Genomic DNA, 22942 nt, shown 5'->3' with positions numbered 1-22942 from the left:
AGTGTATTTTTTTTTTTTAAGCAATCGGGGTTAAGTAACTTGCTCAAGGTTACACGGCCAGTTATTTCTGGGTGTGGTGCTGAGTATCTGAGCCCGGGATTCGATCTCCAGGTCATCCCAACACTGGAGCCGGTACTCTTACTCGCTGAGCCACCTGGCCGCCCCTAAGCAATTGGGGTTAAGTAACTTGCTCAAGGTTACACGGCCAGGTGTTTCTGGGTGGGTGATGAGTGTCTGAGCCCGGGATTCGATCTCCAGGTCTTCTCAACACTGGAGCTGGTGCTCTTACTTGCTGTGCTACCTGTCTGCCCCCTAGACAGTGTATTTTAATTGCATTTTATTTTTATCTCAAGGGAGGAAAAACTATACAGATTTTGTAAAAAAAAAAAAAATCCATCCCTATAATCAATTGTGAAGTAGTCCTATGACTAGTAATCTAGTTAACTATGTGTTCTGGCTAATGGAAAAATGAGTCAATTTTCAAAGAAAAAGAATTTAATCAAATATACTTATAAAAACGTAAAACATACCTTAACACTAAAATCATACTGAGCATAATTCAACATTTTTGACATTCTAAAGACAACCTAAGATCCCTTCCTGGCCACCATTTCCAAACCGTGGTACCTGCGCCTGGCAATCTGCACCATCCTCATACTCTTTATCCCCTTCCCACACTGGCTTTGTCCCTAGAACCACCCTGGGCTCTGACAGGTAAATAAAGTAAAGCTTTCTTTGCCTGCAACCAGGCATTGATTTCCAGACCATAGCTCCTTGAATTTCTCCTCTCATTTCCAAGGTCCCTTTAGGTATTGTTTTCATTAGAATACAGTCCAGATGGCAGGGACTGTTTTGCTTATTTGTATTTGTATCACCTGTGCTTAAGGTTTTGTAAATGTCAATCATTTGTACCTCACAACAGTCCTACCGTGTTTCCCCGATAATAAGACACTGTCTTATTAATTTTTTGGACAGAAAAACACCAGAGAGAGGGCTTATTTTCAGGGGAGGGCTTATTTTAATGAACATTGACAGCAATTTTAATAAACAGGTAAATGTGAACAAAAAAATGTACCTTTATTCAATAAGCAAATCACTGGGGAAGAACAGGATGACGCGCTCACTGCTGCAGCTCTGAGCGCAGCGTGCGTTTCACCTAGGGGGGGGACGGTGCATACAGAGAGTACCATAATGTAGCGTGTAGTGCAGGGGATCACCTTCACTACAGTAGCAATCTCAATAGGGCTTATTTTCGGGGGAGGGCTTATTTTAGAGGAATCTTACACAGTAAGGGGAGGGCTTATTTTCGGGATAGGTCTTATTATCGGGGAAACACGGTAGTATATATTAAGAGCTTAATAAATACTTTCTCATCCATCCATCCATCCAGGATCATCATTATGATAAAGTTACCACAATATTATATATGCAGAAGTGTTGGCTAACAGGATTGACTGCTAACTGATGCAAAGGGAAGTGAGCATGAAGAAAGTCACATATACAATGACTAAAACAATGTAAATCGAAAGAACATCAATAAAAAAAACAATTAAAGGGGACTATGAATATGGAACACTATAGCTTTCTTGATATATTGGCTAATTTTGCTAAGCTTTTCCCGAGCCCCCCTATTTTATGCTTTGTTATAAGGGATGGTTCACTGGGAGGGAGAAGAAATAGAGCAGGAAATATAGTTGATACTATAACAAAGGAATAAATCAAAATTTAAAAGAAAAATGACTGCTAGTCAGATAAACAGTTTTTACTATATTTTATTTACTCGACTTGGGTTTTTTCATATGCAATTTGTGATTGCATATTATTAAGAATTTTATACAGAGTATTTTAAAATGCCAAGTGAAACATCTTTCTTACCTCTGGTGTCCCACAAAACGTTGTAGTTGTGTCAGATATAGCAATCCCTTCTTTACATAATCCAAAATCTGTTAAGACGACATGTCCCTGTCAAGTACAGGATATTAGTATAATTATACACATACATGCAAAACACAAATACATTTTAACAGAATTTTGGAATTTACCTATGAGAAAAAGAGAAAACATACTTACTATTGAGTCTAAAAGAATGTTTTCTGGTTTCAAGTCCCTGTTCCAAAAGAAAAAAAAATGGGCCTCTACATTAATTAAGGTATTGGAGGAAAAGGGATATTAATTACAAGGAACATTTATGAAATGTACCTGTATACTATTTTTATGGAATGCAAGTAGCCCAAAGCACTGGCAATTTCTGCAGCATAAAATCTGGCTCTGTGTTCTGGAAAGGACCGTTCTCTTTGTAAGTGAAAGAAAAGCTGTCAATAAAAAAAATCCATGCTAAGATCAAAGTGGAAAGTAATACACATACATTTTATAATTCCAAGGGCTGAATTTATTGGCATTATTTATACAATAAAGTTATCCTGGTCAAATATGGCCCCAGAAAGAAGATACAAGAAAATATTCCTCCCTCCCTTTTATGATATGGTATGCTGCTTGGTTTTTTTGAACTACTTTTCTCTTTTTAATTTAAGCTCAATAATACTTGATAAAGATAACCTAGAAACAAAAAATGGAAATGGATCTAGATAAACACTTTTTATTTATAGCATAGTATTTAGAAATACTAATAATATAGTAAGATTATATGCAAAATTTACCTCCCCTCCATTAACAAAATCCAGAACAAAATAAAGCTTTTCAGTTGTCTGGAATGAATAATGTAATCCAACCAAAAATGGATGCTTCACATTTTTCAAGAGCACATTACGTTCAGCCATAATATGTTTTTGCTGGAAAAAAAAATAGAAAGAATTTGTAACATACACGAAGAACAACATTTTGGTTAGTCGAGAATGACAACACACAAGTCTTCTAATTTACCTCTTTTCTCTTCAGAACAATTTTTTTCTGCAACACTTTGACAGCATAAAATTTTCCATCTAGTTTCCTTTTTGCCAGAAGAACCTGTCACATTTCAAGATAAAGGAATAATTTTAATTTTTAACATTTTGTTAATAACAATTTAATTTTTCATAATGACATTAAAATAGGAGGCATTAATATCTGCTTTGCCACTGTTCCTTTCATTTGACTTGCAGCTGAAATCTTCCATGTGCTTGTTTCCCTCATTAGAATGTGAGCTCCCTGAGAGCAGGGACTATATGACTTTTCTATTTGTAAATCCAGTTCTTAGTACATGGTAAGTGCTTAATATATGCTTTGTTCATAAATCCATTCATTCACCAATAAATGAAAAATCTTAACTTGAAAAAAGCAGATACAAAAATGACTTAGATAACTGCTTACTTGTGTTCTGAACAGTGAAGCCTTCTGATTTTACTTGCCTGATTTCCTTCCTTTTTCCTTTGGACTAGATGGGAAGATTATTAGAGGAATGAGGTTCTGATCTTCTACTTAGTAACTTTTGTTAGTTTTTAACTATCTCATCTTCACTTACTAAAGATAAATGACAAAGTTAACTAGAACTTGGAATACCTAAAATTTCTCTTTTAGCAAATGCCTAAAAAACACCTTTTACCTTAGTAAAAAACTACATTGAAATGTCTTAAGTTTTATGTCAAGACTTGTATTTGAGAAAGACAAAGAGAAGATGATAAATATGTAATAGAAATAAACATGTCTTTTATAATTAGGTTTTTCTTTCAAGCTTCGGTTTGAGGTTTAAGCGCCTTATTCTAGAAGCAGCCCTCTGCCCCAGGTAGTGGCATAGCAGTACTTAAGCATACTGCATACCCTTCACTTAGTGGAAGTCTAGAGAGACAAATATAACAAAGAGAGAAGGGAGAAGTGGCTGAGCTCCAGTGAAGGAGCTGGTTATAAACTAGGAGAGGTAGCACTAGACAGTGGGAGAGTATTGGGCTTGGAGCATGAGAGAATGGAGCCCTAGCCTCAATTCTGTCTCTATGCCTAGCTACATGACCTTCATTGGAGAAGTCACTTCCAACCTTTCCAGGTTTTATCTTCTGTTCTTGTTTATGAAAAAGCTTAAGTTCATAATAAAAAGAGGAAATATTTTAAAAGCTAATCTGTTTGATGGCTATTTGGAACTTGGAACTCATTTCCCCATAAAAACAATGCTGGAAACAATGATTATGTTCCTATGCCATATCATAAAAACTTGTAGTTCATTATTACCTTTCATATTATTCAATTTGGTCTAGTGTTCTAGCCTGTCAAGATATTTTTTGAGTTCTGTCTTCTAAGACATTCAGTTTCGTGTCATCTGAAAATTTAATCCTTTATCCAAGTCTTTTATCAGAATATTAAAAAAGCATAGTGCCAACCTCAGATCCCTGCTGCACTATAATGGAGATCTCCTTCCAAGTTAACATTAAATCATTAAAAACTATTCTGAACCTGGCCTTTCAACCATTGCTAAACCCATCTAACCTACTATCAGTTAGCCTGAATGTCTCCTTCTTTTCCATAAGAACAGCATGACAGATTTTACCAATACTTGACTAAAATTTAGGCAAACCTTATTACCAATCTTGTGAAGAAAGCAAATAAGGGTTAATACAGACAGCATACCTTGTTGTTCAGTCATGTCTGACTATTTGTTATCCCATTTTAGGGTTTTCTTGGCAGAGATACTAGAGTATCTCATGAGGCAAACAGATTAAGTGACCTGCCCAGGGTCACCTAGCTAGTAAGTGTCTGAGGCCATATTTGAATTCAGGAAGGTAAGTCTTTTGACTCCAGGTCCAGCACTCTATCTACTGTACCACCTACCTGCTTATAGCATACCTGATCTTGATGAAACCAAGTAAACTTTTTGTGATTACAGCTTCCTTTTCTAAGATATTTACTAACCATTTCTTTAGTTAATACCTTACAGAATGTGGTCAGGAATTTAAGTCAGACTCATTGAACTAGAATTGCAGATTACATTTTTTAACTTTTTTTTTTTTTAAATCAGCAGGAACCCATGAAGGAAACATTAAAGGAAAAGTCATCTAAGTCGAGGAACCAGGATAGCATTAGTGATGAAAGTCAAAAAAGAAGAAAGGGACTAAATGGCAATGTTAGATGTGTCAGAAAAAACATGAAGAATTAAGACAGAGAAAGTTTCATTGAAATTGGCAATGAGATCACAAAACTTTGGAGAATGGATTCAATAGGACTGGAGGCAGAAAGCAGGATGCATCTCATTACAAAAGGAATAAGTCTTTAGGAAGTTGAGGCAGGCTGAATATTCACTGGACAAGTTGAGCTATAGAGGAAAATGTAGAATTAATACTATATTACTTATTCATATTCTGTTGATAGTTTTCTTTTTATGTTCTTTAACCAAATTCTCTTATTTCTGTGTATTTTTTAAACTAATTTTCCTTTTAACACATTTGGTGGTTGTTCCCCCCGTCCCATGATCATCAGTCAATTAAAATTTAAATTTAAATCACCACTCAACTTAAATTTCATCCAAATCCCCAAGATAAATACAGTTAACTGTGTCTAATTATATCTGCATGGATGTTGGTAGTACAATTTAGTATATAAACTTTCCAAATGCCAGGAACTCAGAACCATTTATCTGGTTTCAAATACAACTAAGTAGAATACTAGAATACTAATATATATATATGTATAAAATTTTACTTTATAGCGATACTGACAACTGGAATGAAAATCCAAGTGTTCCAATGCCTTCCATTTTCTTTGAATTAAATTAAATTTTATTTTATTTTCAGGTCCACATTCTCTTCTTCCCACCTTTCCCTATCCCCTCCTTGCTTGAGAAAGCAAGAAAAATAAAACCCTTTTTAAAACGCTATAGATTTTAGCAAAACAAATTCCTGTATTGGCCATACTTCTGGCTCCACCCCAAAGCCTTCTATCTGTGTTGAGTCTATCACTGTTCTGAGGTGGGTAACATACTTCATTATGAGTCCTCTGGAATTGTGAGTGATCATTATTCACCCACAGTATTCAGTATTCCCAAGTCTTTCAAAGCCGTTTGTCCTTAATATTGTTATTATTGTATAAACTGTTCTCTTGGTTTTGTTCCCTTCATTCTGCATCAGTTAATACATGTTTTCCCAGGGGTGGCTAGGTGGCGCAGTGAATAGAGCACCAGCCCTGGAGTCAGAAGGACCTGAGTTCAAATTTGGCCTCAGACACTTAGCACACAAAAAAAACCAAGCTAGCTGTGTGACCTTGGGCAAGTCACTTAACCCCAACTGCCTTCCAAAAAAACATGTTTTCCCAAATGTCTATGAAACCATCCCCTTCACCACTTCTTATAGCACAAGAATATTACAGCACAATCATATACTACAGCTTCTTCAGTGACAAGCACCAGTTCAGTTTCCAATTCTTTGCCACTACAAAAAAAGCTGCTATAAATATTTTTGCTATATCATATGGTTCCTTTTTGTCTTTCTCTGATTTCTTTGGGGGAAGAGACTTAGTAGTAATATTGCTAGATCAAAGGGTATGTACAGTTTGATAGGACATATTTCCAAATTGCTTTCCAGAATAGTTGGACCAGTTAATGCACTGACAATGCATATTAATGTACCTGTTTTCCCACAGTCCCTCTAGCATTTGTCATTTTCCTTTTTTGTCAATTCTGCCATGATGGGTGTGAAGTGGTACTGAAGAGTTGTTTTAATTTGCATTTTTCTAATAATTAGTGATTTAGGGCATTTTGTATGGTTTTTAATAGCTTGGATTACATCCTCTGAAAACTCCCCACAGACATTCTTTGACCACCTGTCCATCATGAAATGGCTCTTATTTGTACAAATTTGACTCAGTTCCCTATATATCTTAAAAATTAGACCTTTATCAGAGAAACTTGCTGCAAAGATTCCCCCATCCCATTTCCTGTTTCTCTTCTAGTATTGGCTGAATTGGTCTTGCCTATATGTACATCTAAAATTTTATATACTGTACATTTTACCTCCTGACAACCTCTCTATCTCTTGCTTGGTCATGTATTCTGCCCTTAATCCACAGATCTGACAGGTAATTTCTTCCATGACCTCCTAATTTGTTTATGATATCACCTTTATGTTTAAAGTCATTTGGAGCTTGTCTTAGACACTTTTCTTTTTTAAGGAGTATCTCTTCAACCCTAACTAGTCTGCTTAGAAGTGTTTCCTTCCCTCCTTCCTTCCTATCTCTATACTATTCTATGGCCTTATATTGTGAAACAGCGCCTTATATTAGAGAAATTTGCATATATCTTATGCTTCCTATTAAACTTTAAGTGTCTTGCAGGAAAAAACTGTCTTATAAAACTTTGTATACCACAGTTTCAATCACGAGAAGGTATTCACTTATGTTTTTGTTCAATAAATTTACTGAATAAGAAAACAGAGATACTTTACCTTGCCAAAGCTGCCTTTTCCAATAACTTTTAGGAAATCAAAATCTGTTGGTTTTGCACTGAAATAAATTAAGAAAGACACAAAAGTAAACTAGATTATTAATCTCAGAAAGAATAATGTTGACTTTCCTAGTTGTGAGTGGCATTTTAGCACTGAACATTATGGTGTATTGGTTTCAGCAATTTATAAAATACCTAACAATGTCTTTAACCAATAAAACCCAATAAAGTTTTAGAATTGTTAACTTAAAAGAAATTTAAATTTCTGCTTATTACACAATGATTATAACAATATAATTGGAAAGGACAACCACAAAACAATAAAAAACAAAAAGTTACAAAGAACAAGCTTAACCACAAAAGAGAAATACTAGGAAATAACTCCCACCCTTGCAGAGGTAAGGGGTTCTGCAAGTGTGGAACACTGCATATAATGTCAGATTTAAAAAATATATATATCTATTTGTTGTCCAGAATTTTTTTCTCTCTTCTAAAAAAAAATTCCTTATTATAGGAAATGGCTCTCTGAACTGGGGGGAAAGTGATCCAGAGGGAAAGTGATGCAATGTAAAAACAAAATCAATAAAAATCTATTTTAAAACTTGTGTTTTATATATATTTTAAAATACATTATGATGAGTGAAAAGAAACCAATCCACTAACTAAGTATTTACTACCACCTGCCGTGTGTCAGACCCTGGGACAAGAGGTAGGGATGGATATGTGTACAAATAATGAAACAATGTGCATAAGAAGCTTATGTTCTAATAGAGAAGACAAGAAGTACATTAAAAATACATATAATATATTACATATAAATTATATAAATACATATATTATATGTAAATGTAGCATAAATGTAAAATTAATAAAGTTGCACAAAGTAATTAAAAACAAAGTAGTTAGGAGGGAAGACAGGAGGGGCATCATGTAGAAGATGGTGCCTGTGCTGCATAATAAAGTGTGGGAGGGATGCTATTAAGTGGAACAACAAAGTGCATCAGAACACATGGAATGGACAGGAGACAGGTGCTTACTTGCATGGAGCTGGAGTGTCATTTGTGAGTGTGGCATGAGGAATAATGTCCAGTGAGGCTAGAAAGAGAGACTGTGAGCAGTCTGTGTAGGGCTATAAAAGCTGAACAGAGTCGTCTGTATTTTACCCCAGAAACAATAAGGAGACGCTGTAGCTGGATGAGTAGGAGTCTGCCAGCAGTGTGTAGGAGGGTCAGAGCAACTAGAAGTAGGAGGACCAATCAGCAGTCTGCTGCAGTAACCTAGGAGAGCCTGAACTAAGGTTGGATTTGAGTAACTGAAAGAAGAGATCAGATGCCATAAAGGCTGGGAAGGTAGACATGGCAAGATCTGGCAACTGACTGAATGAGGAACTGGATGAGGAAGAGAGAGGAGTCCAGAACAGTGCCGAAGTTATGAACCTGAGTGATTGGAAGGATGATGACAGTTCTGAAAGAAACTGGAAAATGGGAGGGTCAGGGGGGAGAGATAGCAAATTGAGTTTGGAAAGCAATATACATCCTAACTAAATCTGTGAGCTGGCATCATAGGATATAATACTTATAGTTGGTAATATCTGTTGAAGGGGAAATCTTAGAATAGATAATAAAGCTACTAAGAAACTTTTTTTTTCTTTTTGGAGGGGGAAGGCAGGGCGACTGGGGTCAAGTGACTTGCCCAAGGTCACACAGCTAGTAAGTGTTGTGTCTGAGGCCGCATTTGAATTCAGGTCCTCCTGACCCCAGGAGCGGTGCTCTATTTACTGCACCACCTAGATGCCCAGAAACCTTTTCCAAGCTACAGAAAGACAATCACAATTTCACAAAGATGTATCCAGTGGCTGTGTAACTTACTTTGTTTCTGCCTTCGAATGGAGAGAGAAAGAAGCCAAGAACAAAGGAATCAGAGAGAAAGCCAAGGCCATTCCTTTATTTAGATCAACTAGCAGGTGAATATTCTGTTAGTGGGTGGGAAAGAGAAAAACTGGGCAAAGTTGAGAAAAAAACTGCTAGAAAGTTTGATGTCACTCTTGGTCTGAAGCTATACTAGGAATATTCTTACTCCAATATAAAAATACAATCAGTCAACAAGAATTTATTCAGTGCCTATTATATACCAGGCTCTGTTAAATGCTTAAGATACAAAGGAAGGCAAAAAAAGAGTTCTTGCTCTCAAGCAACTCACAGTTTAATGGGGGAGACTACGTAAAGAACTGTACAAATAAGATCTACATAAGATAAACTGAGGACTGTCTCAAACAGAAGGCACTAAGATTAAGGAGGACTGGGAAATGCTTCTTGCAAAAGGTGGGATGTCCACTGATGGAAATCAGGAGGGAGGGAGTCTCAGTCAGGGAAAATGCTCAGTCAGAAGACAGAGAGTCTTGTTCGAATAACAGCAAGATATCCAGTGCCCCTGGATGGCAGAGTTCATGGTAGGGGAATATGGTATAAGAAGACTAGAAAGTGGGGAACAGGCCAGGTTATGAAGAGCTTTAAAAGCTAAATGGAGAATTTTATTTTTGACCATGAAGATAAAAGAGAGCTACTAAAGTTTACTGAATAAGGAGTGACATAGTACTTATGGATCAATTTGACAGGTGAGTGGAGGATGGATTAGGGCTAGACAAAATTTAACCACATCTCCCAAACAAGAGATGGAGAACACATTTTCTAACGACTTATTTTAAAAAATTAAATAACATTCGTCTGTTTTTTAAATTTGGCTCATAAGCCTTTGGGTAGAGACAGAATTGTGATTTCATCTTTGTGGGGAAATCCTAGAGTGGAAATTCTCTCTATTTATATAGCATTAATTCTTCTAATATACAATTATGAACATGCAGATAAAAAGGACCGTTCAAAACTACATTTTTTCTTTTAAATATCTCTCTGGAGATACCCTCTTCCCCCAACCAATCTTCAGCATGATACGCTGGGTAAGGTGATATAGTCAGAATTATGGGGAACATAAGAAAGATTTGAGAGGCCTACCACTACAAAGCTGGAATTCATTTAACTCGTTATCAAACATGTTTTCATAAACTGCTGGTAGAGCTGTACATTAATCTATCCATTTAACAAACAATTTGTAATTTATGCTACAAACCAGCTAAGACATGCTCTTTTACCCTGGGTCCCAATACTAGGCATATTCTTCAAGGAAGTCGAAATATTCATGGCAGCAAAAAATCTGAAACCATGTAGGTGCTCACTGATAGTGGCACACAGAACAGATTATCAATGAATTGTACTATAAAAAATAACAATGAGAATGAAATGGAAGGTTTATATGAACTGAAGAAGAGTGAAGTAAGTAGAACCATGAAAAGGTACACAATGATTATAACACAATGTAAATTGAAAGAACAATAAAACAAAACTCAACACCGATTATAATGATTGAGTTTTTTGGCCCCAAGTGAGAACTAAGAAAATACATCTCTTTCCCTTCACTTCAGAGATAGGTGATAGATACTGAATACTCTATCAGATATGGCTGATATGCTGGTGGTTGGTTTTGCTGGTCTGCTTTTTTCCCATTTTTCTTTTAAAATTTTTGTTACAATTGACATCTCCCTGGGAAAGGGAGGAGATATATAATCAGAAATAAATGTGTTGTAATGGTAGCTAGGTGGCGCCACAATCCATAGAGCCCTGGGCCTGGAATTAGGAAGACTTGAGGTGAAATGTGACCTCAGACATTTATTAGCTGTATGAACCTGGGCAAGTCACTTAAGCTGTTTTTCTCTATTTCCTCACTGTAAAATGGGGATAACAGCACCTGTCTCCCAGGGCTGTTTTGAGGATCAAACGAGATAGTTGTAAACTGCTTGGTACAGTTCCTGACATTTGGTAATGGCTTATTCCCTTTCTCCTTAATGTAAAAAAAAATTTTTTTTTAAAGTCAAAAAAATATATAAATAAAAGAAACTAAAACATCCTTTTTCTTTAAAACAAATACTTCCAAAATAGTCAGCCAATTATTTTAGCATAAACCTGTTACTTTTTGTGATAAAAAGGGAGCGCTGTCTTCTAGGACAAAAAGTATTTCTTATTAAGCCTACACGTACAATTATAGTCAAAGCTATTTTATCCCCATTGCAAATAGAGAAACTAGAATGTTGTCAATTGCATTCTGTTTAACTCCAGTTTATTCAGGCTATAAGATTTCTACAAGGATTAAAACTAGGCATGACATATTAAATCATTTATGGAGCACAAAAACAATATGTATTAAGTATTCACTTTCACTCAAGTATTATTTCTGAGGTTTTCAGCTAAACTATTAGTTATAAAAATGTATAATGCTATATTGTTTTTAAATGAAGATGTTTCCCCCCACAATTAACAATTAAAGGATAGTTTGAAAAATAAAATTAAACCTACTGAGGATTTCCAGTTGGTCCCAGGTTGATGTTCTGTGAGGTAGAGTGTAGCTGTTTGAGGGATGGAACAATAATATTTTCAGTTAGTTAGGTTCAAGTCAATGAATAATCATTTAACGAATACATTTTAAGTGCCTTTTTTTTGGGGGGGGGTTTATAAATCTGGCATTACTAAGACTTAGTAATTAAGTCTTTATTACCAGATCAACAGGTCAGTGAGTGATAATCTGTGAGAGGCAGAGATACAAGTTAATGGAGTAAACTAAATTTCTGGTAATAACTTAGGACATTCTTCCAGATCATACATCTTTGAAAAGATTCACTGACATCACACAGATTTCTTTATGAATTTGGCAATCCTGGTTCACCAAATATTATCTAGCAAACTATTGGATGGCCAAAATGAGGCCTTGGGAAAAGTGATTCTTAAAGAAGCCAAGAAAGGTCAAATCTGCTTCAAATATACTCACTTCACAAATTCTTTACACATTAAATAGACAAAAACAGTAATTCGGTTTGTGTATCTAGATTTTTCAAATGAGTGTGTATTTTCCTAGAGACAAGGGGGGGGGGGAGAATTTTAAACCTAAGGAAACAGAGTTGAACTTCAAACACTCCCATCTCTGTTACTTGTTAACTCCTAGAAATGTTCAGCCAAGCAATCACTTAGTAGGTATTTGAGTAATTTGTGTTCAAGTTCTAATGAAAACTACAGGATTTTAATTCTTTAAGTAAAAAGAGAGAAGCACCTTCTTTTACCCCCAGTTAAATAAGTTCCCTTTGAAGTACAAGTTCTAATACAACTTAATTTCCATTACAACAAATATTTTTAAATTCCAAATCCCTAGAATTTGTTGTGGTAAAACTCACTTTTGTGATTCAACAAAATTCCAGGTAAAAAAATAATTGGACAAATTTATCCATCTTCTTCTTGGTATCTCAGAGCCCCATGCTATATACATAATAAATTAAAATAAATGTTTGTTGAATGTGATTAAACACTATAGTATTATAGTTCTATAGAATATCTGGAGAAATGGCATATATGCTTGTGCTTAAACAATCAAGTCCCACAGAGTCTGAGGTATGCTGGAACACATAATGGACTCATGAAAATTATGTTTTGAGTCTCAATTCTCATAGACCTTGGGCAAGTCACTTTACTGCTCAAGTTCACTTTACTGCTCCATAAAAGGGAGATAAGAAAACTTGTACAATACAGAAAAAAGCATTTTGTAAACCTAGAAGTTACAGAAATTGAGCTATGAACATTAACTGTGTATACTGCACATTCTAATAATTGTTTTTATTTTTTATTCTAAATAGTATTTTATTTTTCCCAGTCCATGTAAACACAGTTTTTAATATTCACTTTCTTACATAAAATTTTGAATTCCAAATTTTCTCCCTTCTTCCCTCCCCACCCCATAGTAAGCAATTGGTATAGGTTACATATGTGCTATCATATAAAACATATATCCATATTAGTCATGTTGTTAAAGAAGAAACAAAAAAACCATGAAAAACATGTTTAAAAGAAAAAAAACATGAAAAAAAATACAGTGAAAATAGTATGCTCCAATCTGTATTCAAACTTCATCAGTTCTTCTCTGGACAAGGATAGCATTTTCCATCATAAGTCTTTTGGACTTGTCTTGGATCACTATTACTGAGAAGAGCTAAGTCATAGTTGATCATCAAACAATGTTGCTGATACTGTGTACAGTGCTGTCCTGGTTCTGCTCACTTCACTCTGTATTAGTGCATCTATGTCTTTCCAGGTTTTTCTGTAATCCACCTGCTCTTCATTACTTATAATACAACAGTATTCCATTACATTAATATACCACAACTTGCTTAGTTATTCCCCACTTGATGGTCATCCCCTCAATTTCCATATAATTGTGGTTTTAATGATAAAGGAGAGATACTATAAATCAACTATTCCTTCATTTTACTTTTCTCCAGTGGGTTATACAGGAGAATTAAGTGTTCCTAGATTATCAAGCAATCAATCAATGAACATTAAGTGCCTACTATTTAGTAGTCACAGTGTGCTGGATACTGAATGTACAAATATAATGAATTGAACAATGCCTATGCACAAAGAGCTTAAACTCCCAAGAGGGAGAACAGTACATATACAAGCACATGCATAATAATATACAAAGTATTTTTGGAAGCAGAGTACTAACAGTTGGGATGGTGGTCGTTGGAATGAGAGAAAGCCTTCTCTGTAGGTGTAATAGCACGGAAGCTATGGATAGGGAAGAGAATCTATTCACTAGACATATTAAGCACCTACTATGTGCTAAGGATACAGAAAAAAAATTAAATAGTCCCTGCCCTCATGGAGTTTTACATTCTATTACAATAACAAGGGCAACATATCCTTATAATTTAGGATTAAATGTAATTTTGTTCCATATGGGAAGACAACTGTGTAACTGTTAATTACAATGAAATCAATTAGGAAATAAAATCGGATATATCATCTTTTATCTATACTCCTGGTGTACTAGAAAGAACAATGGAGTTGGAAGTCAGGAAATTTCAATGTGGCTATGGCACCTGAACTTGTTTGTGGTGACTGACCTTGGCCAAGTAGAAATTTCTGAGTCTTAGTTTCTTCACCTGTAAAATAGGGATGATAATACTTATACTACCCACCTCAAGGGGCATCGTGAAGCCCTAATAGATACTTGTGAAAGCCATAAAGAGCAATATAGAGTAACTTTCAGGAATGCATCTAATTAATAAAGTTAGGTCAAGCTGTAACTTATTAAAAGAATGAATAACAGCACATTGTATCACTTAACTTCTCTGGTTAAAGTCTCATTTTTTTTTTTTCCAAAAGGTGGATTTGGCTAGATGACTGCTAAAGTTTCTTACAGTTCTATTTAGTAATAATCAGTAGAATTTGTAATTATAACAACCACACTTGGTTTCACGGAAGAGCTGAGCTGTGGGGCACTAGGGATGTGAATTACTTTATTTACATATATATTTATATGTTCAGACACATCAGATTTGGTTGATGTGTTGGATAGTTCTTTTTTTTTATAATCTTTATTACAAGGAATAATTTGTTTGGTGGGAGTAATATATATAGAAATAAATGTGTAAAAACAAGATTATCAATAAAGTTCTTTACAGAAAAACTGCATTGTTCTTTCATCATTTAGTAAGGTAATTCTAAGAATATATGAAAACTTTAAAATGAGTATAGAATCACAGAATTTAGGAAAAATGATTATTTTGTAATAATTATCTTTTGTAAATTATCTTGTCAGAGATAAGGCAACTTTCCCATGGTTATAGAGTTAGTGGCAAAGCTGGGCTGGAAGAATGCAGGATTCTAGAGTCTGTGTTTTACCTCACCCTATGATCACATGGGGCATCCAGCTGACCTATTATGACATGCCATATCTATGTGCTGTGATCACCACTTTCCCTATTCCCTATCCTGAGGAAGGGGTGAATTTTGTGTGTGTGTGGCAGAGGGGGGGAGTGGGTAGAAGAGACTACTCCTGTGATTGTTCCAACTCTTGTAGGTAAGGAAATCCCACATCACAGCACATTTGCAACAGCAACCTACAGTCTTAGAGAGCTGCCTCGGGCATGAACGAGTTAAATGATTTACCCACAGTCATACAGCCCATATGTGTCACTGGGCAGAACTAGGGTCCAGTTCTTTCAAAATCTGGGTCTGATTGTCCATCCACTATGCCACATGGACTCTCATATCAGCACTTGATAAAAATAAAATAAATACGTCACTCCAGCACCCGACAATACCAAAACGATCAGGGAAGCGGGGAAGCATCTATCTACACAGAGCTCCTCTTACTATTTCCAGGTACTTTTAGAAGTAATATTTTAAAGAAGCTTATAAAGTTAACTTGCTACAGGTTTATTCATGCTAAATAAAAATAATTTATGTTTTCCTGGAAGATTAATATTATTGGAGTAGTAGGCATTTTGTGACATTTTAGCACAATTTATATGATAGGAAAGATATAAGGCTGAATAAGAAAGTGATGTGATACTTTTAAATAAGAATTCCTCTACCACCTGAATCATTTGCATCTTACTTGATAAAGAATTTAATGGGGTTTTTTCTGGGAGCAAGCTGTGGTTATAATTCAAAATTAACATTTCAAAATTTTACATGGGCTGGAGATTGAGATGGGCAAGAATTATCAACAAAAACTTTAAAATTTTCCCTGCAGTAGGTCCTGAAGATACAAAATCAAAACAAAACCAACAACAAAATAGTCCCTACCTTCATGGAACCAAAATTCCACAATATTGAGGAGGGGGGGAGGGAGGGATGGAGTGAAATGACATATATACATAAATATTTATATGTCAACTCAATTACAATTTAATATAATTACATTTAATGTAAAAACAATGTATATGTATATATGTTGTTGTTTAGTAATTTTAGTCATAACTGAATCTTTATGACCCTGTTTGGCAGAGATACTAGAGTAGTTTGCCATTTCCTACTCCAGCTCATTTTACAGATAAGAAAACTGAAGCAAAAGGGTTAAGTGATTTGCCTAGGATCACATAAGCTAGTAAACGTTTGAGGCCAGACTTTAACTCATGTCTTCCTGACTCTAGGCCCAGCACTCTATTCACTGCACCATTGTTAATGTATTTTTGCTTAATGGGAAGATCTTTCCCATCCATTAAAAGGCCCATGTGAATTTGAAGATCATTCCTGCCCCTTACCAAGCCAAATGTAATCACATGGAGCCTGTGGTGGGAGGAATCTGGATAGGTGGAGAAGGAAGGGGTGGAGCAGGGAATGAGTCAGAGCAGTTTGAGTGGAGTGAGAGAAAGGACACAGGCAAGCAGACAGCTAGGATTGTGAGTGTTTGTTTGTGGGAAGGCCCAAACAGAGGGAAAGTTTTGGTGGTGGTGTTCCCTTCTTTGTTGTTATGATGTATTCAGTTTGATTGTGTTGGGATTTTTCTGGTATCTGAATAAATGTTTTGCTTCTGTCTTCTACGTGGAGAGTCTATTATATTTCTCAATTCAGAACTAAGCTGGCATATTCATAGTTACCACCAGTGCTGTGAATACTGCCTTGGCGATACAGTCATAGTGAGTCACTGAAAATACTTAATACATGATCATGGGAAAGAACCTTACGAAGATTATTTTGGCAGCTTTATGAAGGATAGATTGGAGGCAGGGGGGGGGGAGAGGAAGACTAATTGGAAAGAGATTTTACTAGTCAATAAAAGGTGATGAGGGCCTGGATTGGGGAGGGGCTAGTCATGAAAACAGAGCAATGGAGAATGATGGTAAAGATTTTATAAGAGATATAATCAGTAAGACCTGTCAAGTGATTAAATGTGAGGGGGGTGGAGAGGGGAGGAGTGTAAGCTGACTTCTAAGAGGTCACAACCTGAATGACTAAATGAGAGTTCCCTCAATAGAAATAGGGAACTTTGGAGCAGCAGTTTTAGGGAGGAAGTTAGATAGTTGGTTTTTTTTTTTAAGTTGTTAACATGTGGAACTGCAGTTCAGGAGAGAGATTAGGGCCAGACTATAAAGCTATGGTAGTCATTAGTGTGTAAATGATAATTAAATCCATTGGAGCTAATAAATCTCCATGGGACAGGATATACAGAAGAGAAGAAGGCCCATCAGATACCCCTGAGGAATACTCACACCAAAGGAGAAGGAAGTGTATAATACTGATATGAAAGAGCAGTTGGATTAAGAAAAAAGTCGAGAGAGAGTGGCATCAGAAGAGCCTGAGAAATGAGAGTTCACAAGAGGAAGGCATATGACCAATAGTGTCAAAAGCATCAGAGAGATCAAGGAAACCGAGGCCTGGATTTTTTGGATTTAACAGTTAAAAGATCACTATTAACTGGTCAGAGAGCACTTTCAATAAAGCAGTGGGGCTTTGAAGACATAATGCAAGTGGCTTAGGAAAAAAAGAGAAGGAATAGGGGTGGCCAGGTAGCGCAGCGAGTAAGAGCACCGGCCCCAGTGTCAGACTGACCTGGGGATCAAATCCGGACTCAGACACTTAGTACCCACCCAGAAACACCTGGCCGTGTAACCTCGAGCAAGTTACTTAACCCCGATTGCTTAGGGGCGGCCAGGTGGCTCAGTGAGTAAGAGCACCGGCTCCAGAGTCGGGATGACCTGGAGATCGAATCCCGGGCTCAGACACTCAGCACCCACCCAGAAATAACTGGCCATGTAACCTCGAGCAAGTTACTTAACCCCGATTGCTTAGGGGCGGCCAGGTGGCTCAGCGAGTAAGAGCACCGGCTCCAGTGTCGGGATGACCTGGAGATCAAATCCCGGGCTCAGACACTCAGCACCACACCCAGAAATAACTGGCCGTGTAACCTCGAGCAAGTTACTTAACCCCGATTGCTTAAAAAAAAAAATTATAGAGATCAAAACTGAGGAGAAATGAAAAAAGGTCATTAGATATCTCAATGAAGGGATCCAGGTCATGTCCAGTTAACAGGTTTATTTGTTTGAAAGAACTATGGTGACCTGGGCATGTTTGTAGGCAACAGGGAAGAAGTCAGTAGGGAAGAATTAAGAGTTATCAAAGAGGGGTGGCTAGGTGGCGCAGTGAATAGAGCACCAGCCCTGTAGTCAGGAAGACCTGAGTTCGAATGTGTCCTCAGACACTTGACACACTTACTAGATGTAAAAAAGTTATCAAAGACAGGGGTTAGGGACAAAGAATAACTTTCAATGGGGCAAGATAACAGAGGAAATGGAATACAGAAACAAAGGAAGAGATATGTGTAGATGATGAGAGTTTCTAAGGCACAGAGGAGAGGAAGGTACTCAAGGTAGATCTTGATTTTTATAGTTCGATGAGAAGCACAGGCATATGCTGGGCATATTTCAGGGATGAAGACAGCTGTCTGTATATATGGTGGCTTTAACAAATACTAGCCCATTTTATTACCTTCTGAATACTTCTTTCATCCTCATCTTCAGAAGGATCTGAATGATGTCGTGGACTGTCCATTTGAAGAAATGCTCTGACATCTGGACTAGAAACAAAATTAGCTTTGTTATGATACTTTATTCTTTCTTAATAGTTTATTTTTTCCAATTACATATAAAAACAATTTTTAACATTTTTTTAAATTTCGAGTTCTAATTCTCTCTCCCTCCCCCTCTCCTCATTTAGAAGCCAAGCAATTTTATATAAGTTATACATGTGCAATCATGCAAAATATATTTCCATATTAGCCATGTTGTGAAAGAAAACACAGAACCCCCCCCCCAAAAGGTCACAAAAAAGTAAAGTTTAAAAAAATTATGCTTTGATCTGCATTCAAGACTCCATCAGTTCTTTCTCTGGAGAGAGATATCATTTTTCATCAGAATTCCATCAGAATTGTCTTGGATCATTGTTTTCCTGAGAACAGCTAAGTCATTCACATTTGATCATTGTACAGTATTGCTATTACTGTATACAATATTTTCCTGGTTCTGTCCACTTCAGTTTGCATCAGTTCATGTAGTTTTTCCTGGTTTTTCTGAAAGATGATTTATTCTAATACCATCAACTTCCAACATTCCTAAAATCTTTCCACCAAAATTTATAATATTATAAAGCTAAAGACAATTTCTTAAAAGCAAATTATTTCTAAAAACTATCTTTCATGTTCCTAGAATAATTCTTAGCACACAAATGTACTATATAAATGTTTGTTGATTGTTTTGTTGTTCTTCAATTCTTAACTAAGGACTAGTTTGCTTTAAAATGGTAACTCTTGGCACTTAAATAATCTATGTGATCAGATAAAACCTGTGGGTCAAATGTGTAAAAATCATCCTATTTTATCACTGAAAAATTATTTGAAATAATTTTATGGAAAAAATGTGGTGATTTAGTGCCATAATTAAGTTGCATTTGCATTTAAACTTTTAAAAATATGTTATTATTAAGGATAAGAACTCAGTCTCCTCTCATCTGTAAAATGGGGATAATAATAGCACCTACCTTTTAGGGTTGTTGTTAGGATCCAATAAGATAGCAACTGTAACATAGTAAGAACTATGTGAATGTTAACTATTATCATTATTTTTTTATTTGTGTAATAGGGAACACTCAAATAAGACAATTCCTACTAGTACAGAGTCTGCCCCTGCTGCACAGAACACAGGGAAGTTAAGTGACTTGCTAAGGGTCACACCCAGCCACTCTATGTCAGAGGAGGGACTTGAACTGAGGTCTTCTGGTTTCCACAGCTGGCTCTCTCTCCACTGTGTCATTCTGCCTTTCATGTTATTAGTAGAAAGCTTTAAAAGAACTTATCTTTTTAGAACATAACATCTTTATAAAATAAAATGTTTCAAGGCTTATGAACTGCATATTTAAAATGTCATGTTTAGATAAAGTGAAAAGTCGGGAAAATTACAGGAAATAAGTGACAAACTGAGAAGGTTTGGGTTTAACAGAAAAGTTGGCAACATGCTCAAAATACTTCTGTTTGTTTTTACCTAGATTGAGGGCAAAGAGTTTAAAGTTGGGACACTTCCCCTAAAATATCGACCATGTTATAAAAAAGATCAAAGATTCCTACTATCAGAGAGAACTTCATATTTCTATAGTTCTATAGGGTTCTGACTTCTCAAGGGTATATATACAAATCTCAATGCTGAAAGGGTGCTTAGGGATCCCATAATCCCAACAATTCTTGCTCGATGCAGGATGTACAAGCTTGATTTGAACATCTCCAGTGACAGAGGACAAGCAGCCTTCTCTACAGTCTTTGCTCAGAGAATCATAGCCATTGTCAGAGATGGAACTTAATCCCTGGTCCTTCTGACTCTGAGGACCAGCCCTTTATCTCCTCTGCCCCGGGGAGGGGGGGGGAGGGTCAACTCTAATGGTTACTTCTAAACTTCTCTTCTTTGTAATTCTCACCCATCTATATGAATTTTGACCTCTGGAGCTACATAAAACACAATTAACCCTTATTCCGCATGTTAAGTATTTAACAACAACTGCACAATTACCTATAAAATCTTTTTATTTTTTAAGTTAAATATCCCCCAGCTCCTTCAAGCCTAATTCATATGACAGTTGCTATCTATTTCCTTATCCTGATTATACTTCTACTTCCAGGAATTTGCCAACATCTCCCATAAAATGTGGCTCCAAGAATTGAACATGACACTGCAGATACTCTGTATGGACACTGAAGATTATAGTAGAATTACTACTTTATTTATTCATGTTTCTATTTATTCATATTTTCTATTATTGTAGCCTGAGATTCCATTAGCTTTGCACTTTTTTTTTCTTTTTGGAGGGGGGAAGGCAGGGCAATTGGGGTTAAGTGATTTGCCCAAGGTCACACAGGTAGTAAGTGTTAAGTGTCTGAGGCTGGATTTCAACTCAGGTCCTGACTCCACGGCTGGTGCTATATTCACTGTGGTCCTAGCACCCCCCCCCCCACTTTTTTTCCTCCAGATGTACTGTGCAGCTGACTTACATTGTATGGGTGGGCAATCAGTTAGTTGATATCCCTCCCTCCCCTGCAATCCCTCACTACTGCCCCACTCTAGGTCTTTTTGTAGATCAGCTGTGCTTTCTGAGCAAAGCTGAGTTCCCCTGTACCAGTATACCTGATTTTCTAAGATGTAAGCTTATTTATTTCTATGGAACTTCATTCTTTTAGTTCTGGCCCACTGTTTTTATCCTGTTAGCTAATATATTTACTGTCCCTTTGCCTTATATCTAACATCTTCACAAATGATAAGTCTCTAATGTTTTCATAAAAGTAGTTGATAAAAAGTCAAGGTGAAATAAATGCATTTATCACCACACTTTGTGTATGTTCAGTCAGGTATCAATCTATCCAAGTGAACTACTCTCCAGATCATGTTTTTCCATCTCATTCACATGGAAATCAGGAGACAAATTTTAAATTAAAAAAAAATTCTAAAACTTACAAAAACCAAATAAAAAGAGGATTTCTACATATGTAGAACAGAAAAAGAGGATATTACAAAAACCGTAAGTACAACTTGCTTTTATTTAAAAATATATGATACATTTAACATATGTAACTTTCAAAGAGGTCCTGCTTGTTTGTGATTCCTTCTGGTCTCTTCTGTGAATTAAGAAATATGTTTCAAATGGAGGTGGCTAGGTGGCGCAGTGAATATAGCACTGGCCCTGGAGTCAGGAGGACCTGAGTTCAAATCCAGCCTCAGACACTTAACACCTACTAGCCATGTGACTTTAGGTAAGTCATTTACTTAACCCTAACTGCCCTGCAGTCCCCCCTCTAAAAAGAAAAAAAAATTAGTAATAATAATAAGGTTTTAATGTCTCTTTTCTTTTTTGGCAAAAAAAATCCATAGGCCCATTCTCCCTTCTACCTCCCCCTTCTCCCAGTGAAAAAGGAAGAAAAATAAAACCCCTTTATTGACTGTGCACAATTAAGGAGAAAATTCTCCAGCTCTCCCATTCTGCATCTTGAGTCCAGCAAGTGATGTCTCATTATTGGTCCCGTGGAATCAAGGTCAGCCATTGCACTGATCAGAGTTTTTAAGTCTTTCAAAGTTGTCTGTCTTCATGTTATTGTTAATAGATAAATTGTTTTCAGGGACAACTTGTCAAATAATTACTTAGAATACAACATATTTGTAGCATTGCCTTGATTTTCCAATCTTTAAACACTAGATTACTTGAGTAAATGGAAAGGAATGAAGTCTACTTGAACCTCTACACTGGACCCTAGTGATGATTCCCTATCCTTCTTCTGTAGGAAACTGGAAACGTTCTGTTTTAGTATCCTCCGCATTGGGCTTGACAGGATCTCTTACCCAGGTTTACAGGGCATACTATGGTGTGCTTATATGTGTAATGGGATGCTTGCAATGTATCATTCACCAAGCACCTCACAGAAAAGTCACTGACAGTGATTTACAGGACAAAGTTCTTGGCATCAGTATGACCAGGCCCTTCAGGGAATGCTGTTTTCCTCCTAATCGATTGTGTGACATGGAAAACACTGGCACAGGACCGTCCAGCATGGCATGTCCTCATCAAAGAAGTTGCTGTGTTCTATGAGCAAAGAAGAACTGAAGTAGTTCAAAAGAAACGCAAGGTGTTTGGGGCAGTTAGGTGGCACAGTGAACAAAGCACTAGCCTTTGGCCC

The 22942-nt window shown here is 36.4% G+C and overlaps 1 protein-coding gene across 6 annotated transcripts in view; it reads right to left on the bottom strand.

Moving 5' to 3' along the window:
• SGK3 (serum/glucocorticoid regulated kinase family member 3) overlaps positions 1-22942 on the bottom strand; it is a 164334-nt gene that overhangs the window by 27736 nt on the left and 113656 nt on the right. For all 6 annotated transcript variants that reach the window (XM_069100056.1, XM_069100053.1, XM_069100052.1 and 3 more), the window contains 8 exons: positions 18724-18811; positions 11758-11807; positions 7356-7413; positions 2881-2964; positions 2658-2789; positions 2200-2312; positions 2071-2107; positions 1876-1962 (listed from right to left, as the gene is read on the bottom strand). In XM_069100056.1, the coding sequence (XP_068956157.1) occupies positions 1876-1962; positions 2071-2107; positions 2200-2312; positions 2658-2789; positions 2881-2964; positions 7356-7413; positions 11758-11807; positions 18724-18811 (649 nt within the window). The remainder of the gene's footprint in view (positions 1-1875; positions 1963-2070; positions 2108-2199; positions 2313-2657; positions 2790-2880; positions 2965-7355; positions 7414-11757; positions 11808-18723; positions 18812-22942) is intronic.

The sequence above is a fragment of the Petaurus breviceps genome, unplaced genomic scaffold, assembly GCF_028583685.1.
Source record: "Petaurus breviceps papuanus isolate PSGF00001 unplaced genomic scaffold, PetGlider_PUasm1.0 38, whole genome shotgun sequence".
NCBI lineage: Eukaryota > Metazoa > Chordata > Mammalia > Diprotodontia > Petauridae > Petaurus > Petaurus breviceps.
The sequence above is the reverse complement of the archived record's forward strand: the minus strand, read 5'-3'. Positions and strand labels throughout refer to the sequence as shown.